Source organism: Bufo gargarizans, chromosome 3 (genome assembly GCF_014858855.1).
Source record: "Bufo gargarizans isolate SCDJY-AF-19 chromosome 3, ASM1485885v1, whole genome shotgun sequence".
NCBI lineage: Eukaryota > Metazoa > Chordata > Amphibia > Anura > Bufonidae > Bufo > Bufo gargarizans.
The window spans coordinates 570,165,349-570,182,065 of record NC_058082.1 but is presented as its reverse complement, the minus strand read 5'-3'; the positions used below and the strand labels follow the sequence as shown (position 1 = coordinate 570,182,065).

The following is a 16,717-nucleotide window of genomic DNA, read 5'->3' as shown; positions in this document are numbered from 1 at the left end:
TGCGGTCTACTGCATACAGATATATAATAGAGCGGTGTGTACAGATATATAATGAAGTGTTGTATACAGATATGTAATGGAGCAGTGTACAGTATACAGATATATAATGTACAGAGTGTATTTATTAGCTATGTTCCTATAGTGGCTGAATGTTATTACAGTATCGAAAAACAACATGTACAGTATGGATACATTTGTATTTAGCAAAGCCTTTTGAACATTTCCTGCTTGAGGGCAGAATCTAAAGCCCCTTTCACACGGGGGAGGAGGGGCTGGAGGGGTTACAAATGAATTAAAAAAAATAATTTAACTCACCTTAATCCACTTGTTCGCGCAGCCCGTCTTCTCTTCTGTCTTCAGGACCTGGGTGAAAGGCCTGATAATAATATTGATTGTGTATCTGACATACTTGAAGCAAACTATCTTATTATCTTACTATCTATTAAAAATAGGGCTGGAGGGTTAAAAATAGGGCTGGAGGGGTTAATAAGGGGTATAATACTCAAGTATGTCTGATACACAATCAATATTATTGTATTCATCTGTTTCCTACCCCCCACTCTCAGTATGGCTACAATAGAATCTAAAGCCCCTTTCACACGGGCGAGGAGGGGCTGGAGGGGTTAAAAATTAATACAAAATAATTTAACTCACCTTAATCCACTTGTACGCGCAGCCCATCTTCTCTTCTGTCTTATTTCTTCAGGACCTGGGTAAAAGACCAGTGGTGACATCACAACGCTCATCACATGGTCCGTCACATGATCCATCACCATGGTGATAAGCGCAGTGACGTCACCACAGGTCTTTTTCCCAGGTCCTGAAGAAAGAAGACAGAAGAGAAGACGGGCTGCGCGAACAAGTGGATTAAGGTGAGTTAAATTATTTTTTATTAATTTTTAACCCATCCAGCCCCTCCTCGCCCATGTGAAAGGGGCCTTAGATCCTATTGTAGCCATACTGAGAGTGGGGGTAGGAAAGTTATTAGAGAATGTCACAATTTCAAGTAATAAGATAGTTTGCTTCAAGTATGTCAGATACACAATCTATATTATTGCATTCATCTGTTTTTTTATCCTTTAAGTGTATATTGTTTTGTATCTTGATGCAGTTTTCCATATTTATTTTTATTTATTATTTGTTTTTCTCTGAAGTAGTGGATACAGAGTTTATTTATTAGCTATGTTCCTATAGTGGCTGAATGTTAATACAGTATTTATATTATATATAAATTTACATATAGTATAATTAGTGTAATATTGTATAATTATTTATTCCATGATCCATATGAGGTATGGTGATTTAGATATAGTGTATTGTACAGTATAATGGACATATATAGATATAGATAGATAGTAAGATAGATAACCTCTGTATTAAAAAATAATTATACAATATTACACTAATTATACTATATGTAAATTTATATATAATATAAATATATAAAATATATTTATATATAATAAATCAATATAGCAGCAACGCTGTATATATTGGTCTATTTTTGCCTGTAAACTTTTGGTGTATTTTAAAACTCACCCAGCGCTGGAGCTGTATTAATTTATTTATTTTTGTTTTTCATGTAACAATATTATTTGTTTTAATGGTGTCAGTGTTAACATCATAATTCATATTAGGTTTCCATTGCGCAATTGTGGAGAAAGAGATCCAACATTAAGAATAGCAAGAATAGGTGTGGGAATTGTCCTGGCAGAAGGGGGGGGGGGGGGGGGGCTGCCGTCAAGGAGGAAATGTTCAAAAGGCTTTGCTAAATACAAATGTATCCATACTGTACATGTTGTTTTTCGATACTGTAATAACATTCAGCCACTATAGGAACATAGCTAATAAATACACTCTGTATCCACTACATTATATATCTGTATACTGTACACTGCTCCATTACATATCTGTATACAACACTCCGTTATATATCTGTACACACCGCTCTATTATATATCTGTATGCAGTAGACCGCACAGAATCCGGTACAATGTATCACCAGGTGTTATCCAAATCTAATCCACTTGTATCACAGATCTAAAGACATAATGGAGCGGTGTATACAGATATATTATAGAGCTGCATATGCAAATATATAGTCTAATATTCTAGATGTACTGAATCATAATTGTAATCGATACATAAATATATGAATGTATAGTTAGTCCATTGTACAGTAGTTTATTATTTTTTATTTATTCTTAACCCCTCGAGCCCTATTTTTAACCCTTCCAGCCCCTCCTCGCCCATGTGAAAGGGGCCTTAGAACCTATTGTAGCCATACTGAGAGTGGGGGGTAGGAAAGTTATTAGAGAATGTCCCAATTTCAAGTAATAAGATAGTTTGCTTCCAGTCAGGCGCAGGCAGTGTAGTCAGCGATACTGAGGTATAATACTGCAATGTACACCATTAGTCGATCCTTTTGTATGTACTTGCAACCTTAATGAAGGGCGGCATTAGCATATGAATCGCGATTTGCATGTAAATACCTTCAGTGTTTAGGGGATAAGAAAGTTATTAGAGAATGTCCCAATTTCAAGTAATAAGATAGTTTGCTTCAAGTATGTCAGATACACAATCAATATTATTGCATTCATCTGGTTTTTTTTTATCCTTTAAGTGTATATTGTTTTGTATCTTGATGGAGTTTTCCATATTTATTTTTATTTATTTGTTTTTCTCTGAAGTAGTGGATACAGTGTATTTATTAGCTATGTTCCTATAGTGGCTGAATGTTAATACAGTATTTATATTATATGTACATTTACATATAGTATAATTAGTGTAATATTGTATAATTATTTATTCCATGATCCATATGAGGTATGGTGATTTAGATATAATGTATTGTACAGTATAATGGACATATATAGATAACCTCTGTATTAAAAAAATAATTATACAATATTACACTAATTATACTATATGTAAATGTATATATAATATAAATATATAAAATATATTTACATATAATAAATCAATATAGCAGCTAAAATAATGACCAGCAATAAAATATAGCAATGAATAAAAAATTGCAATAAATTTAAAATAGTGATAGATCCAGGAGCATACACAAACAAATAAATAGGAAAGTTGACTATAGAGACAGCTAAGTTTAATTCGCTATGCGATTATATTACTTTGCTTTTTTTTAATAAATAGAATAATTATAATAATTATCAGGTATTATAATTATTCAATTTTTTTTTTTTTTAAAAGCAGTCATATAATCGCATAGCGAATTAAACTTAGCTGCCTCTATAGTAAACTTTCCTATATGATTGCTAGAATTAGCGAAGTTGATGAATAGGTAGCTAAAACGAAGATGGAGAATATTTCGTTATCTTCGTTTTGTGGAATATAACGAATATATTCGTCATATTCGCTAATTCTACCATTGAAGCCAACCATAGTAAACCAGGTCCAAGTTGAAATCGCAATTCGATTAATTCAAGTTATAATAATCGAATTTCGATTTTAACTTAGCACTGCTATATTCCATATTAGGCTAGAATTAACGAATATGGAATATAGCAGTGCTAAGTTAAAATCGAAATTCGATTACTATAACTTGAAATAATCGCATTGCTATTTCAATAGTTAAAATCGAAATTCGATTATTTAAATCGCATATTAATCGCGAAAACAAGAATAATGACAAATATTCGATTTCGACGAATATAAAACGAATATTCTATCGAATATTCGCGAATTTCGTCAAAATCGAATATGGCACCTGCCGCTCATCACTACTCACCACTATGTCATTGGGCAACTCTGTGGACTTCTCATACTGTTCCCACCCTACCCACTTCATGACTGGGCCACTAATTTGCCTTTTCAGCCTGGTTGACATCATCATTTATTTAACCTTTCTTCTGGTCTGTCAGAAGGAAGTAAAAATGAGACGCACAATAGATCCTGTCTATGTAGCAGCTGTAAGGCCTGTATGGTCCCATCAGAATTGGGTTATGATTTGGTAGCCAACAGGAGTGGGTGCAAAACCCAGAAGACATGCAAATATTCTATTCACGTGTCATCTCTGTTTTGGATCCACTCCTGTTTTTTTTGGGCATTAGCAATACTGATAGATTACTGACAAAATGCTGACCGAGTGAAGGGGAATGCTCATTAGACAGGATCCATTTTTTTGGGGTTATTGTTCTGACAGATCAGAGGAAGGGCAAACAAATCAGTGACATCAACACAAACTTACTGCTGACAACCTCTCCACTCTGTCAGGGGGGCTCTACTTGTATAAGTTTTTAATAGAACAGATTTTATAGACATCTATGTGTAATCAGCTGCCGACGGTATAAAAGGAGTGCACTTCTTCTTGGCGCTAACATCGACCGTGTAAGGCTGAGTTCACACAAATTATTTGGTCAGTTTTGGCACCGTAACTGCCCAAATAAGTGAAGTGTGCAGTGATTCTAAGAGCGACGCCTGTCATCTGCATGTCATACTGCCTCACAGTATTGTTTCACTACCACAGCAGACTCCTTATGCGTGTTACTGCAAGGCACAGTGTTATACACCACTATACAGGCTCTCTGCAGCCAGGAAATAGCAGTTTTTTTATGTGATTCACCATGAATAAATTTGGATCGAATCGAATGTTTTCAGAAAATTCGCTCATCTCTAGTTATGATGTATATATTGTATGCATATATAGTGAATGAGAAAAACTGCTGGAGTCAACAAACTGTACGACAAATACTTAGTAGGACGACCATCTTGTCCTACATGGAGATCTTCACATTTGATGCAGATGTACAGTAAGTATATAGTGGAGAAAATGGTGGACAGGGGGCAATTACATAACTGATTATCAATCCAATAACTATCATGCTAAACATCACAAACTTAGTGTGGTGTAGATGGTACTCTTAATCCTGTACTTGGGTATCAAAAAATCTTTTCTCATCCCTGATATGTACTATATATTTAGCAACAGGCTACCATGGCATTTTTCACTATGTCACGAAAAAAGTGGTTCAGGGACTTAAAAATATGGTCTTTGGTATAGTTTACAAATTTTTTTTTTACATTGACAAATCTGCACCATTATACCTATACCATGAAGGAGCTTGTAAATTTCATTTGCTTGAGTATATTTACAGATATCTTTTAATCTGCTGTGATCTTATACTTTTTTTTTTATTCGCTTTGTTTTTCTTACAGGGTACAATATAAAAGTTATATCTGGTGCTCAAACCTTATGATGAGGAACCACTGCTATGGGGTGGGGAGTTTATTCGCATGTGCTCACTCACACAGGTAGTTCTTTATGGAAAAGCTACCTACATAGAAATTATTCTGAGGGTCCACCCTTCATCTGCACAGAGCAATGTACCGGTACATTCTGTTCATATAAAGAATTGTTAAACAACTCATAAGAAAAAGACCCTAGTAACAAGAGATTGGTTCAAAATCTTCTGCTGGACCTTTGTGGCCTATTATTGTGTCAGAATCTAGACCCATCTCAGAATGCTCTGGTACACTAGTGGGTAAGTTCAACTGGGAGGACATATTTCAAGTAACCAGTAGATAGATATGACCCTCTTGCACATGCAGCGTGTAAATAAAAACCCTTCGTCCATTTCACACAGCCATAGCTACATTTTACACACTATTTTTCTATGCTAAATTTAAGCATTGAACATACTTTGATATTCTAAAAACTTAAAAACCTGTATATAGAGTACCCTAACATTCCTTTGTCCTCTTTTCATGCATGCTGGTTACAAAACAAGCAGAAAGGAAGGCTCTAAACCCTGCTTTAGTTTAAACAATGACAATAGATTACATCACATTATAAGACACTAACATGCTGTGTCTCACTTTATACTGTAGAATAGCCATTTGTAAAGTAATACAATATAAATTATCTTGTATTGTCATTTGGTGTATAATTAGGAACAACAACTCCAGTGGGATTGCTTTTATTACTGCAATAATCCTAACACTGCAAAATCCCAACTAACAAGTAACCACAGTATATAGTGAGGTAGTTGGCTTCACCCTGTATGTCCCAGTGTCTGTTCTAAATAAATAAGGGAGCAGGCAAAGCAATTCTGGAAAATGTGTAAGTTCCAGGGCTGAATGAATAATTTAGTAATATTCCGGTGATGATTCACAGAACATTTCATTTAACATTATATAAAGGTCTACAGTGATCACTGATGTTATCAACTCACAGAGGGTTTCCTAGATAATGTGTGACCTATAGAGGTTTTCGGCGCTCTGCCAGTTGAACATTTACTAATCACAAGAAAAAGAAGTCTGCAATGCTTAAGGGTACTTTCACACTAGCGTTATTCGTTTACGGCATTGAGTTCCGTCCTAGGGGCTCAATACCGAAAATTAACTGATCAGTTTTATCCTAATGCATCAGGATGTCTTCAGTTCAGTCTTTTTGACTTTCAGGACAGAGATAATACCGCAGCATGCTGCGGTTTTATCTCCGTCCAAAATTCCAGAACACTTGCCGGAATGCCAGATCCGGCATTTTTTTCCATTGACATGCATCAATGCCGGATCCCGCCCCGAGTGTTCCAGCAAAACATATCCGGCATTGCGGTCTGCGCATGCTCAGACCTAAAAAAAAATGAAAAAAATAAATGCCGGATTCGTTTTTCCCGAATGACACCGGAGAGACGGATCCAGCATTTCAATGCATTTGTCAGACGGATCAGGATCCTGATCAGTATGACAAATGCCATCAGTTTGCATGCGTTTTGACGGATCCGGCAGGCAGTTCCGGAGACGAAACTGCATGCAGGAATCCTCTGCCGCAAGTGTGAAAGTACCCTAACCCCTCTCCCCCAAACACACTGAACATCCCGAACTGTGTTTTTTCAGACAGAAAAGGACAATACTAGTTCAAATTAACACTGTTCAAGGCTGTGTGGCTGTAGACGTTTTGTTTGAAAGTTGACAACCTAAGCTTTTAAACAAGACCATGATTGTGGCCTAGCCATTATACATAGTGAGTTACACCCTTAGGAATGGTTCCCAGTGAGAGATGCATTTATCTGCAGCTTTTACTCTTAACATGATTTCTAAAGGGTGTATCTCTTGATGTAGCTCACCTAGCACAACTATCTTGGTCTTGTTGCTTAGACTGTCAGCTTTCAAATAAAACCAAGCTCACATCTGTTGGTTCTACCCAGCCTGAGATATCAAGGGTTAAAGCAGCCCTCCTCCCCTTTAGCTGGCTCATCCAGCATGGAGGAGGGGGAGGCAGTGGGGGGAGGCTGCAAGAAGGAGAGAAAAAAAGATTCTCTCTCCCTGGGTAGCACTACTGGACCCCAGGGGAATGGTAACATGGACTTCTGTACATGTTATCAATGCCCCTTCACTCATTAATCAGGGAGTATATTTGCTTTCCGATTGTCACATATGGGGGTAATTTTTTCCAGAAAAGGAGTGAGGACATGAGTGCCCATATAATCACTAGTGTTGATCGAGCATGCTCGCCCGAACACCAGTTCGGCGCAAGCATCGCGATGCTCGGCACATCGCGGTGTTCGGCCGAATATTGCTTGTGCTCGAGTGCGATGCTCGAGTCTCCTTCCTGCACGTTTGTTGGCTGCTATGCAGCCAATAAACATGCAGGTAAGTACTGCCACTCACTGTAATGCCGTAGCCATGTCGGTTACTGGCATTACAGTGATTGGCTGGCCGGAACGCGTCATCGGGTGCTATAAAGTGGTTCGGCCAGTCTTAGTCAGGGAGAGCTGTGCTGTAGAATGGACAAATAGTGTAGGGAAGTGAATTCAATTTTTTTGTCAGGCAGGGTTGGTGTTAGAGACCCAAAAGTCCTTTTAAGGACTAATGTTGTGTCTGGCAGCAATATATTTTTTAGCGCAACTTGTGCTAAATTGTGTGCTATTGTAGAGACCCAAAAGTCCTTTTAAGGACTATTGTCGTATCTGGCAGCAATATATATTTTTAGTGCAACCTGCGCTAAATTGTGTGCAATTGTTTGGCCGCTGCATTACTGCCGCAACATTACCTGCGCTACATCACCAGTATAACGTTAGCGCATCCGAAATATCAGTGACATTCAGTGTAATTTTTTTGCCGCTGGTGATAGCGACATTACCTTCACTGCATCTCCAGTATAACTTTAGCACCTCCGAAATATCAGTGACATTCATTATCATTTTTTCGCTGCTGATGGCAGCGACATTACCTGCGCTACATCTCCTGTATAACGTTTGCCCATTCTAAATATCAGTGACATTCAGTCTAATTTTTTCATTGCTGGTTGCAGCGACATTACCTGCGCTACATCTCCAGTATAACTTTAGCGTATCCGAAATATCAGTGACATTCAGTAAAAAAAATTCTACGCTGGTGACAGCAACATTACCTGTGCTACATCTCCTGTACAACGTTTTCCCATCCTAAATATCAGTGACATTCAGTGTAATTTTTTTGCTGCTGGTGGCAGCGACATTACCTGTGCTACATCTCCTGTATAATGTTTGCCCATCATAAATATCAGTGACATTCAGTATAATTTATTTGCACATACACTTACAAAACCTGCGCTACTGTGTGTGTGACATACTTGAAAGCATATATACCATTTAATATGCGGAAGGCGAGCAGTGAGGGACAGGGAAGTGACCTTGCTGCTGATGGTACACGTAGAGGCCGTGGCCCTGTGCGCGGTGAAACTGTGCCTGCTACCAGAGCACAAGAAACACACTCATCCACGATACCTAGCTTCATGTCCCAGTTTGCAGGGCGGCGCAGGATTCCACTCTCAACGTCACACCAGTGCGACCAGGTGGTTGGTTGTATTGCAGCAGATAATGCTTCCAGTCGGTTAAGACCTGTCACGCCCTGCCCTGTGGGTGTTCTGAGGAGATCTGTCAGAGTTGCTGCACGTGACTCGATTTTAAAGTTTGTTTGGTTGTGGGTTTGAACTGAATCCCACCTCCTCCCAGGTGTTGTTCTTTAGGTAATTGGTGAGGCTATTTATTTCTCCCTCTTCCTCTAGCCTTTGCGGGTTATAGTTCTGCCTTGTGTGAGCTCTGACAGTTTGGTGGATCGTCTTCTCCAACTCATATCTAGATAAGTCCTTTTCCCTTTTTCCTTCTGTGTCTGTTTTTACTAGGCCTCTAGGGTGACGCTAGCTCTTTCGGTTGTTGAAGGAGCTGGGTGTCTCTTTCCCTCTTCCCTACAGCTGAGGGTTTGGTTCAGTGTGTTACAGTCTTAGGTAAGTGGACATGTGCATATCTACCATCGAGATATGCACATAGGCATAGCAGCTTAAGGAAAGTGTTTTAGGGATTGCTAGGAGGTCACCCCTTTGTTCCCTAGCATTTGTGGCCTAGTCAGTTGTTTTGTTTGCCCTGTCGTGTTCTGCTTCCTTCCCTTATCTTACCTACTGTGACAGCACCACCCTGTATTCCACAAAGTCCAGTCTCAGTAGCCAAGAGTCTGGTCCCTGATCCTCCTTCCTCCCACCATAGAGAGTCTTTGCAAACAAGTGATCCCACACTCGGATATTCTGAGTTCTTTTCATCGCCATTCCTTTTTTGGGCCTCTCCCCAATCCTGCTTAAAGAGGGACATGAGGAGATCTTGTGCCCTGATTCCCAAACTCTTCAGCATCCACAGTCAGAAGAAAATGGCGGTGGGGAACCGCAATTAGTGTTTTTCAAGGTGGATGATGATGAGACACAGTTGCCAATAAGTCAACCGCTATTAGTGTCTCAAGAGGTTGATGATAAGGATGAGACACAGTTGTCAATAAGTGAGGTTGTCAGGAGGATGACCAGAGTGAGGAAGGGGAAGAGGAGGTGGTGGACAATGAAATCACTGACCCAACATGGGAAGTTGGCAAGCCGAGCAAGGACAGCAGTACAGAGATTGAGGGATCCGCAGCACCACAACAGGCTGGAAGAGGCAGTGGTGTGGCAAAAGGGAGAAGGCGGGCCACACCAAACAGGCCTGCAACTGTTCCTCGGAGAACCCTCTTGCGGAACTTTCCCTTGCCAAGGGGTAGGTGTTCCACAGTCTGCCGCTTTTTGGATAAAAGTGCAGATGATAAAAGAAATGTCATTTGCAATCTGTGCCATACCAAAATGAGCATGGGCGTGAACACTAGCAACCTCACCACCACCAGTATAATCCGCCACATGGCATCAAAGCACCCTAATAGGTCGGCCGAATGCCTGGGTCCACAATCAGTGTTTGCGGGTCACACCACTGCCTCCTCTTCCCCTGTGTTACGTGCTGGCCAATCCCCTGTTCAAGACGCAGGCCCTGATGCCTCCCGCTCTGCACCAGGACTTTCACAAGCACCATCAGCTAGCACATCCACTTCTGTGTCCCAGCGCAGCGTGCAGATGTCCATACCCCATGCCTTTGAACGAAAGCACAAATACCCAGCCACCCACCCACAGGCCATAGCACTAAATGCGCACCTTTCCAAATTGCTGGCCCTGGAAATGTTGCCATTTAGGCTTGTGGACACTAAGGCTTTCTGCAGCCTGATGGCTGCGGCCGTCCCCCGTCCCTAGCCGCCACTATTTTGCCCAGTGTGCCATCCCCACCTAACACCAGCATGTGTCCCGTAACATCATTCATGTCATGACGAACGCAGTTATTGGGAAATTTCACTTAACGACTGACACATGGACAAGTGCTTGTGGCCAGGAACGCTACATTTCCCTGACGGCACACTGGGTGAACGTTGTGGAGGCCGGGAGCAAGTCGCACCCTGGGATGGCACAGGTGCTACTAATGTCAAGAATTGCGGGCCCTACCCGCGTAACCATCCCGCTTCTGTTTCTACTGAAAGACTTGCTGCTCACAATAAAGGCGGATGCTTTTCATGTGGAAGAGGTGGAAATAGGGGAAGACAGTACACAGGGTGATAGCCAGACCACCCTAATTTTGTTATCTCAGCGCGAATTGGATGAGTATGAGGAGGAGCTGGAGACGGTTGCCTCCGCTACAGAGGGTAGTACCCATAGCAGATTTATTCCATCGGTTCAGCGTGGATGGGCAGAAGAGGAGGAAGGGGATGAGTTTATTAAGAATCATCCTCCTGATCAGGACAGCCAAATCTTGTCTATTGGGACTCTGGCACACAAGGCTGACTTTATGCTATTCTGCCTTTCCCATGACCCTCGCGTTGTATGCATTTTGGCCAACACGGATTACTGGTTGTTCACCCTTCTCGACCCCCGCTACAAAGAGAACTTCTCATCTGTCATTCCTGTGGTGGAAAGGAGTAGTAAAATGGTACAATACCAGAAGATCCTTGTGGAAAAATTGCTCCAAAAATTTCCAGCTGACAACGCTGGCGGCAGAGTACGCAGTTCCTTGGGCAACCGAGGAGGGGAGACGATGGGAACACACAGCAGTGTCAACAGAGGCAGGGCAACACTTTCATGAAACCCCGCCAGCACCCTCTCCCTGATGCGTGGCCTACTGTCACAAGAAGGGAAAAATTTTGGAAGAAGGTGAAGGAGTACTTAGCGGACCATGTCTGCATCCTTAATGATCCCTCTTGGGTGTCCAAGCTGGACACGTGGCATGAAGTGCTGGCCTGCTCTGCCGCCAGCGTTTTGTCAGAGTGGGTATTTAGTTCTGCTGGGGACATAATAAATGATAAGCGCATCCGCCTGTATTGCCCCTGACTTCTCTACTCCACCAGAGGAAAGCAGCTAAACATAAAGGCACTTTAAATGTGGTTTTTATGGTGTATTGAATACACTGCATTCCCATGCACCCCTTCCACCACAAAAAAGGATATAAGGTTCAATCTCCCTTTTCTCGTCCTCCTCCTCCATCATATCAACATGCTTATTAGGTTGCCCTCGCCGCTTATGTTTTAGAGGGTCAGCTCAGCAGCAGGCCCTCAACCATAAGTTTTTCGATGGTCAGCTCAGCAGCAGGCACTCGCCCCTAATGTTTTAGAGAGTCAGCTCGGCAACAGACCCTCACTCCTAATGTTTTAGATGGTCAGCTCAGCAGCAGGCCCTCACTCATAATTTTGTCCATGGTCAGATCAGCAGCAGGCCCTCACCCCTAATGTTTTAGAAGGTCAAATTTGCAGCAGACCATCACCCCTAATGTTTTAGATCGTCAGATCAGCAGCAGGCCCTCACTCATAATTTTGTCCATGGTCAGATCAGCAGCAGGCCCTCACCCCTAATGTTTTAGAAGGTCAAATTTGCAGCAGACCGTCACCCCTAATGTTTTAGAAGGTCAGATCAGCAGAAGGCCCTCACCCCTAATGTTTTAGATGGTCAGATCAGCAGCAGACCCTAACCCCTAATTTTTAGAGGATCACCAGCAGGCCCTTGCTCCTAATGTTTTAGAGGTTCACCCGCAGTCCATCAGTCAAAATTTTTCAATTTGTATGATGCCCTCCTTTATGTGTAATAAAGGGTGTAATGGAGTGCCGGTTCCTTGTAATTTTTGGCAGCTCTTTCACTTAGTGCATAGGCTTTATGAGGGTAGGATTCCCACTACCTGAACAATTGTACCACAATGTGAATGAGGCCCTACTTTGTGATATGCAGGATGTATCAGAATGCCGCTTCCTTGTAGATTTTGGAAGCACTTGCACTTTATATACATGTATATATACAGAAAAGAATGATTCCTAACAATTTTTCCTCTAAAATCGATTTTATCACATGGTTTTGTGCATATTATTGTCAGTCTGTAAAAGTGGCGTACTACTCGGACAACATCGTTCCCAGCAGCGACCTGGGAGTCCAAGATGCATCCAGACATCCTCCCCATGCTGTTAACAAACCATTTCGGTGGTGTTTCCATCAATTTCTGACCTTTTCCTGTGAACCAGACACACTCCCCTCTTCAGAGCAGGGGGTGCCTGGTTTAATGCTCGGGTTCTCCCATTGACTTACAATGTGCTCTGTAGAGCACCCAGGCATCCCGAGGTGTTCTACTCGAGCACCCAAGCACTTTGGTGCTCGATCAACACTACTAATCAACCCTCTGCACCTTATTAGGCTATTCATTGATGCCATGACCCAGATGCTTATCAACATCTGGATCACAGCATCAAAAAATTTGCACCAAACATTTGTACTCCACACACACAAACATAAATAAAGTTACAATTTTACACTGTTCCTATCCTGTCCATACCCAGTCTTTAAAATATACCCGATCTATAATATATGCAGAATGCTTCTCTAGTGATACCTGACTGTTACATATTGCAGTAATACCAATTATTTCTAAAGTGGAAAAAGTTTCTATCAGTCAGAAAATACATTTTGTCTCACTTACTGTTGCCATAAACAATTGTTTTCAATTCGTTTTACAAAATGAACCAGCATGACAAACCAAGGCAAACTGGGTTTTTGCATAGGCCGTATGGTTCAATGGCAGCACTGATGTAGGGTATTTTTTGTATCCCCCATACAGTCTATGTAATACATTGTATATATCCCCAAGTGATTCCTATAAAAACTACAACTCATCCAACAAAATTCGAGTTATCATACAGCTAAATTTAAGATTTTTTTTTTATGACTGATAGAACACAGAGGGGGCAAAATGGTACTGGTTTTTAAAGCTGACTAATGTTATGTCACTAAAAATTTAGAATGCACTTCAGTTGTGTGCCAGCTACAGTATATTTACTTGAGACATAAATTAAAGTCTACAATAGAAAAGTGTACAATTTTGATGTGACTGAAGCAGGGTTAAAGAGGTTTTCCTAAATTTTAATATTGATAGCCTATGTTCAGGAAGGACCATCAATACATGATTGGTTGGGGTCCTACACCCTACACCACTGCCGATCAGATACTCTGCAGTAGCTCCAGTGCCTCACTTCACTTCAATGGGAGCAGCAATTGTGCAAATGCACAATGAACAGAGCTGTGTAGTTCTGTTGCTGACTTCTGGCACTGGATTGATTTTACTCACTTATATAGCGCTGACATATTCTACAGCACTTTACAGACATTGTCATCACTTGCTGTCCTAAGTGGAGCTCACAATCTAAGTTTCCTATCAGTATGTCTTTGGAGTGTGGAGGGAAACCCACATAAACACGGTAAGAACAGACAAACTCAGTCCAGTTCTTGGTTGGATTCAAGCCTAGGACCCTGGTACTGAAAGTACTGAGTCCAATGAACCCTACTGCCCGTCACTACTACAAAACATCTGATAGGAGTGTATAGTGTTGGACCCAAACCAATCAAATATTGATGGCCTGAGGATAGAATATTATAATTTTGGAAAATTCCTTTTAAAAGGCCCTTTTACACAGTCTGAAGATTGGGGCAAGTATCGGGGATGATCGTCCCTTATAAATATGCCGCCGATCACCAGATGAGCATGCATCATTGATCTGGTGATTGCATCTTTTATAAAGCATTTTTGCCAGCAGCACATGGTCCTGAGTAAACAGAGATCTGCTGCCAGTAGACAATGAACCTATATGGGGTTGAACGATTGCACCAGCATTCGCTCATTCTCATACAGGGGGATGATTGCTGCATGTAAGTGCTGCTATCACCTCTGCCAATAATGGGCAGTTATTGGGAATGATCGGTTAGTTCCTGATCATTGCCCATCAGTCGGACTTTGTGAACGGGCCTTTACACAGCTCTGCTCTCATCTATGATCCATGACAGGTGTTGCGGCTTATCTGCATACACATAAATGGAGTTGACTGCAGTGCCAGACACAGTACATGTGTGGACCAAATCAATGAGGCCATTGGTGTAGGAACCAGACACTATGTGATTTACTAAGTATACATACATGAGTATTACCAAATGGTTTGTGCTATTATTTTTATGACATCACATACTAGTAACATTACTGCCATTTGTTGGATCAAGATTGGTGTAGTACCCCTGAAAAGAGATATACAGTGACAGTTCAGTGTTTGATTAGGTAAGTCATAATTCCATATTAGTGTCGGTTACCTAAAAGGTAAGACTTTCCATCTCCCAGGGGATCTTTCTGGTATCTGGGTACACTGAATGGTGGAAGCATGTGGAAGGTCTTCTCCAGCAAAGGTTCCAGTCTTGAGGCAGATGGATCAGCGGAATGGAAAAAACTGTAAACCTGACAACAAGAAGGTCGGGCCCGGCACACTGGAAATGAAAATAAAGACAGAACATCAGGAAATTGAAAATAAATAGATATAAGCCAATTAAAGAGGTAACGGAACTTTGTTATGAATTTCCCAAGAAATTGAGATTCCAGAGAATCCAAAACGTTTGATTCATTTTGGACGACTCACTTAGAATGGCATCCTCCATTTTACAGATCAGAAGATAGCACAGCAGTGCAAGGAAAATGAGAAAGGAGACTCACATGACCCTGGGAGAGGGCTTGGTTGGCAGGCTTGCCCATAATTTCTTGCAGTCAGCTTCAGGCAATTAGGAGGGACTATCCCTGTGATGGCTAACCCACGGCACTCCAGCTGTGGTAAAACTACAACTCCCAAGATGTACACTTGCTTGGCTGTTCTCAGAAATTCATAGAAATGAATAGAGCATGCTGGGAGTCGTAGTTTCACCACAGCTGGAGTGCCGTAGGTTAGCCATCACTGGACTATACTGACACGTGGGATATAAGATCCCGACCTTGGATTTTACAGATAGAGAGAGAGAAAACAAAGCTACATTCACACAACAGTTATACAAAAAATCAGCCTTTAAAAACGGAAACACTGTTTTTCATCACCATTTTGCATCCATGTGTGCATCCATTTCCTGGTCGTTTGGTTTTAATAGCTGTTTTGCATCTGTTTTTCATGGCCGTTAAAAACAGCCTAGAAAAATGAATGAATGTCATATTTTTTTTTTTTTACAGTGCCCCTGTATATAAAATGCACCCTATTAGTGCCCTTAAATCAAAAAATTGCCCCAATAGTGCCCTCCTGTAAAAATATTGTCCCCAATAGTGCCCTCCATTCTGCTGGGTCAGAAGAAAAAACAAACAAACAAAAAAAAAAAACTGGAAGAGTCAGGTCCTGCTATCCACAGTGCAGAGCAAGTGCTCCCTTACCTTCAAATGGATGAGGTGAGCATTTTTTATTTATTTTAACACCTGAAAGGTACCCTTTCACACAAGTTTTCCGCACGGGTGCAATGCGTGATGAAAACACATAGCACCCGCACTGAATCCGGACCCATTCATTTCAATTGGTCTGTGCACATGAGCATTTTTTTCACGCATCAGTTCTGCGTTGCATGAAAAATGCAGCATGTTCTATATTCTGCATTTTTCACGCAGCCCTGGCCCTATAGAAGTGAATGAGGCTCCAGTAAAAAACACATTGAATCCGCAAGCAAGTGCGGGTGCAATGCGTTTTTCACTGATGGTTGCTAAAAGATGTTATTTGTAAATAGGGATGAGCGAACTCGAACTGTATAGTTCGGGTTCGTACCGAATTTTGGGGTGTCCGTGACACGGACCCGAACCCGGACATTTTCGTAAAAGTCCGGGTTCGGGTTCGGTGTTCGTCGCTTTCTTGGCGCGTTTGTGACGCTTTCTTGGCGCTTTTTAAAAGGCTGCAAAGCAGCCAATCAACAAGCGTCATACTACTTGCCCCAAGAGGCCGTCACAGCCATGCCTACTATTGGCATGGCTGTGATTGGCCAGAGCACCATGTGACCCAGCCTCTATTTAAGCTGGAGTCACATAGCGCCGCCCGTCACTCTGCTCTGATTAGCGTAGGG

General features: G+C 41.4%; 1 protein-coding gene across 1 annotated transcript in view; it reads right to left on the bottom strand.

Annotated features, from left to right (window-relative positions):
* LOC122932882 (membrane-associated phosphatidylinositol transfer protein 3-like) overlaps window positions 1-16,717 on the bottom strand; it is a 787,926-nt gene that overhangs the window by 63,098 nt on the left and 708,111 nt on the right. Inside the window, exon 10 of the mRNA XM_044287536.1 lies at window positions 14,954-15,124. Within this exon, the coding sequence (XP_044143471.1) occupies window positions 14,954-15,124 (171 nt within the window). The remainder of the gene's footprint in view (window positions 1-14,953; window positions 15,125-16,717) is intronic.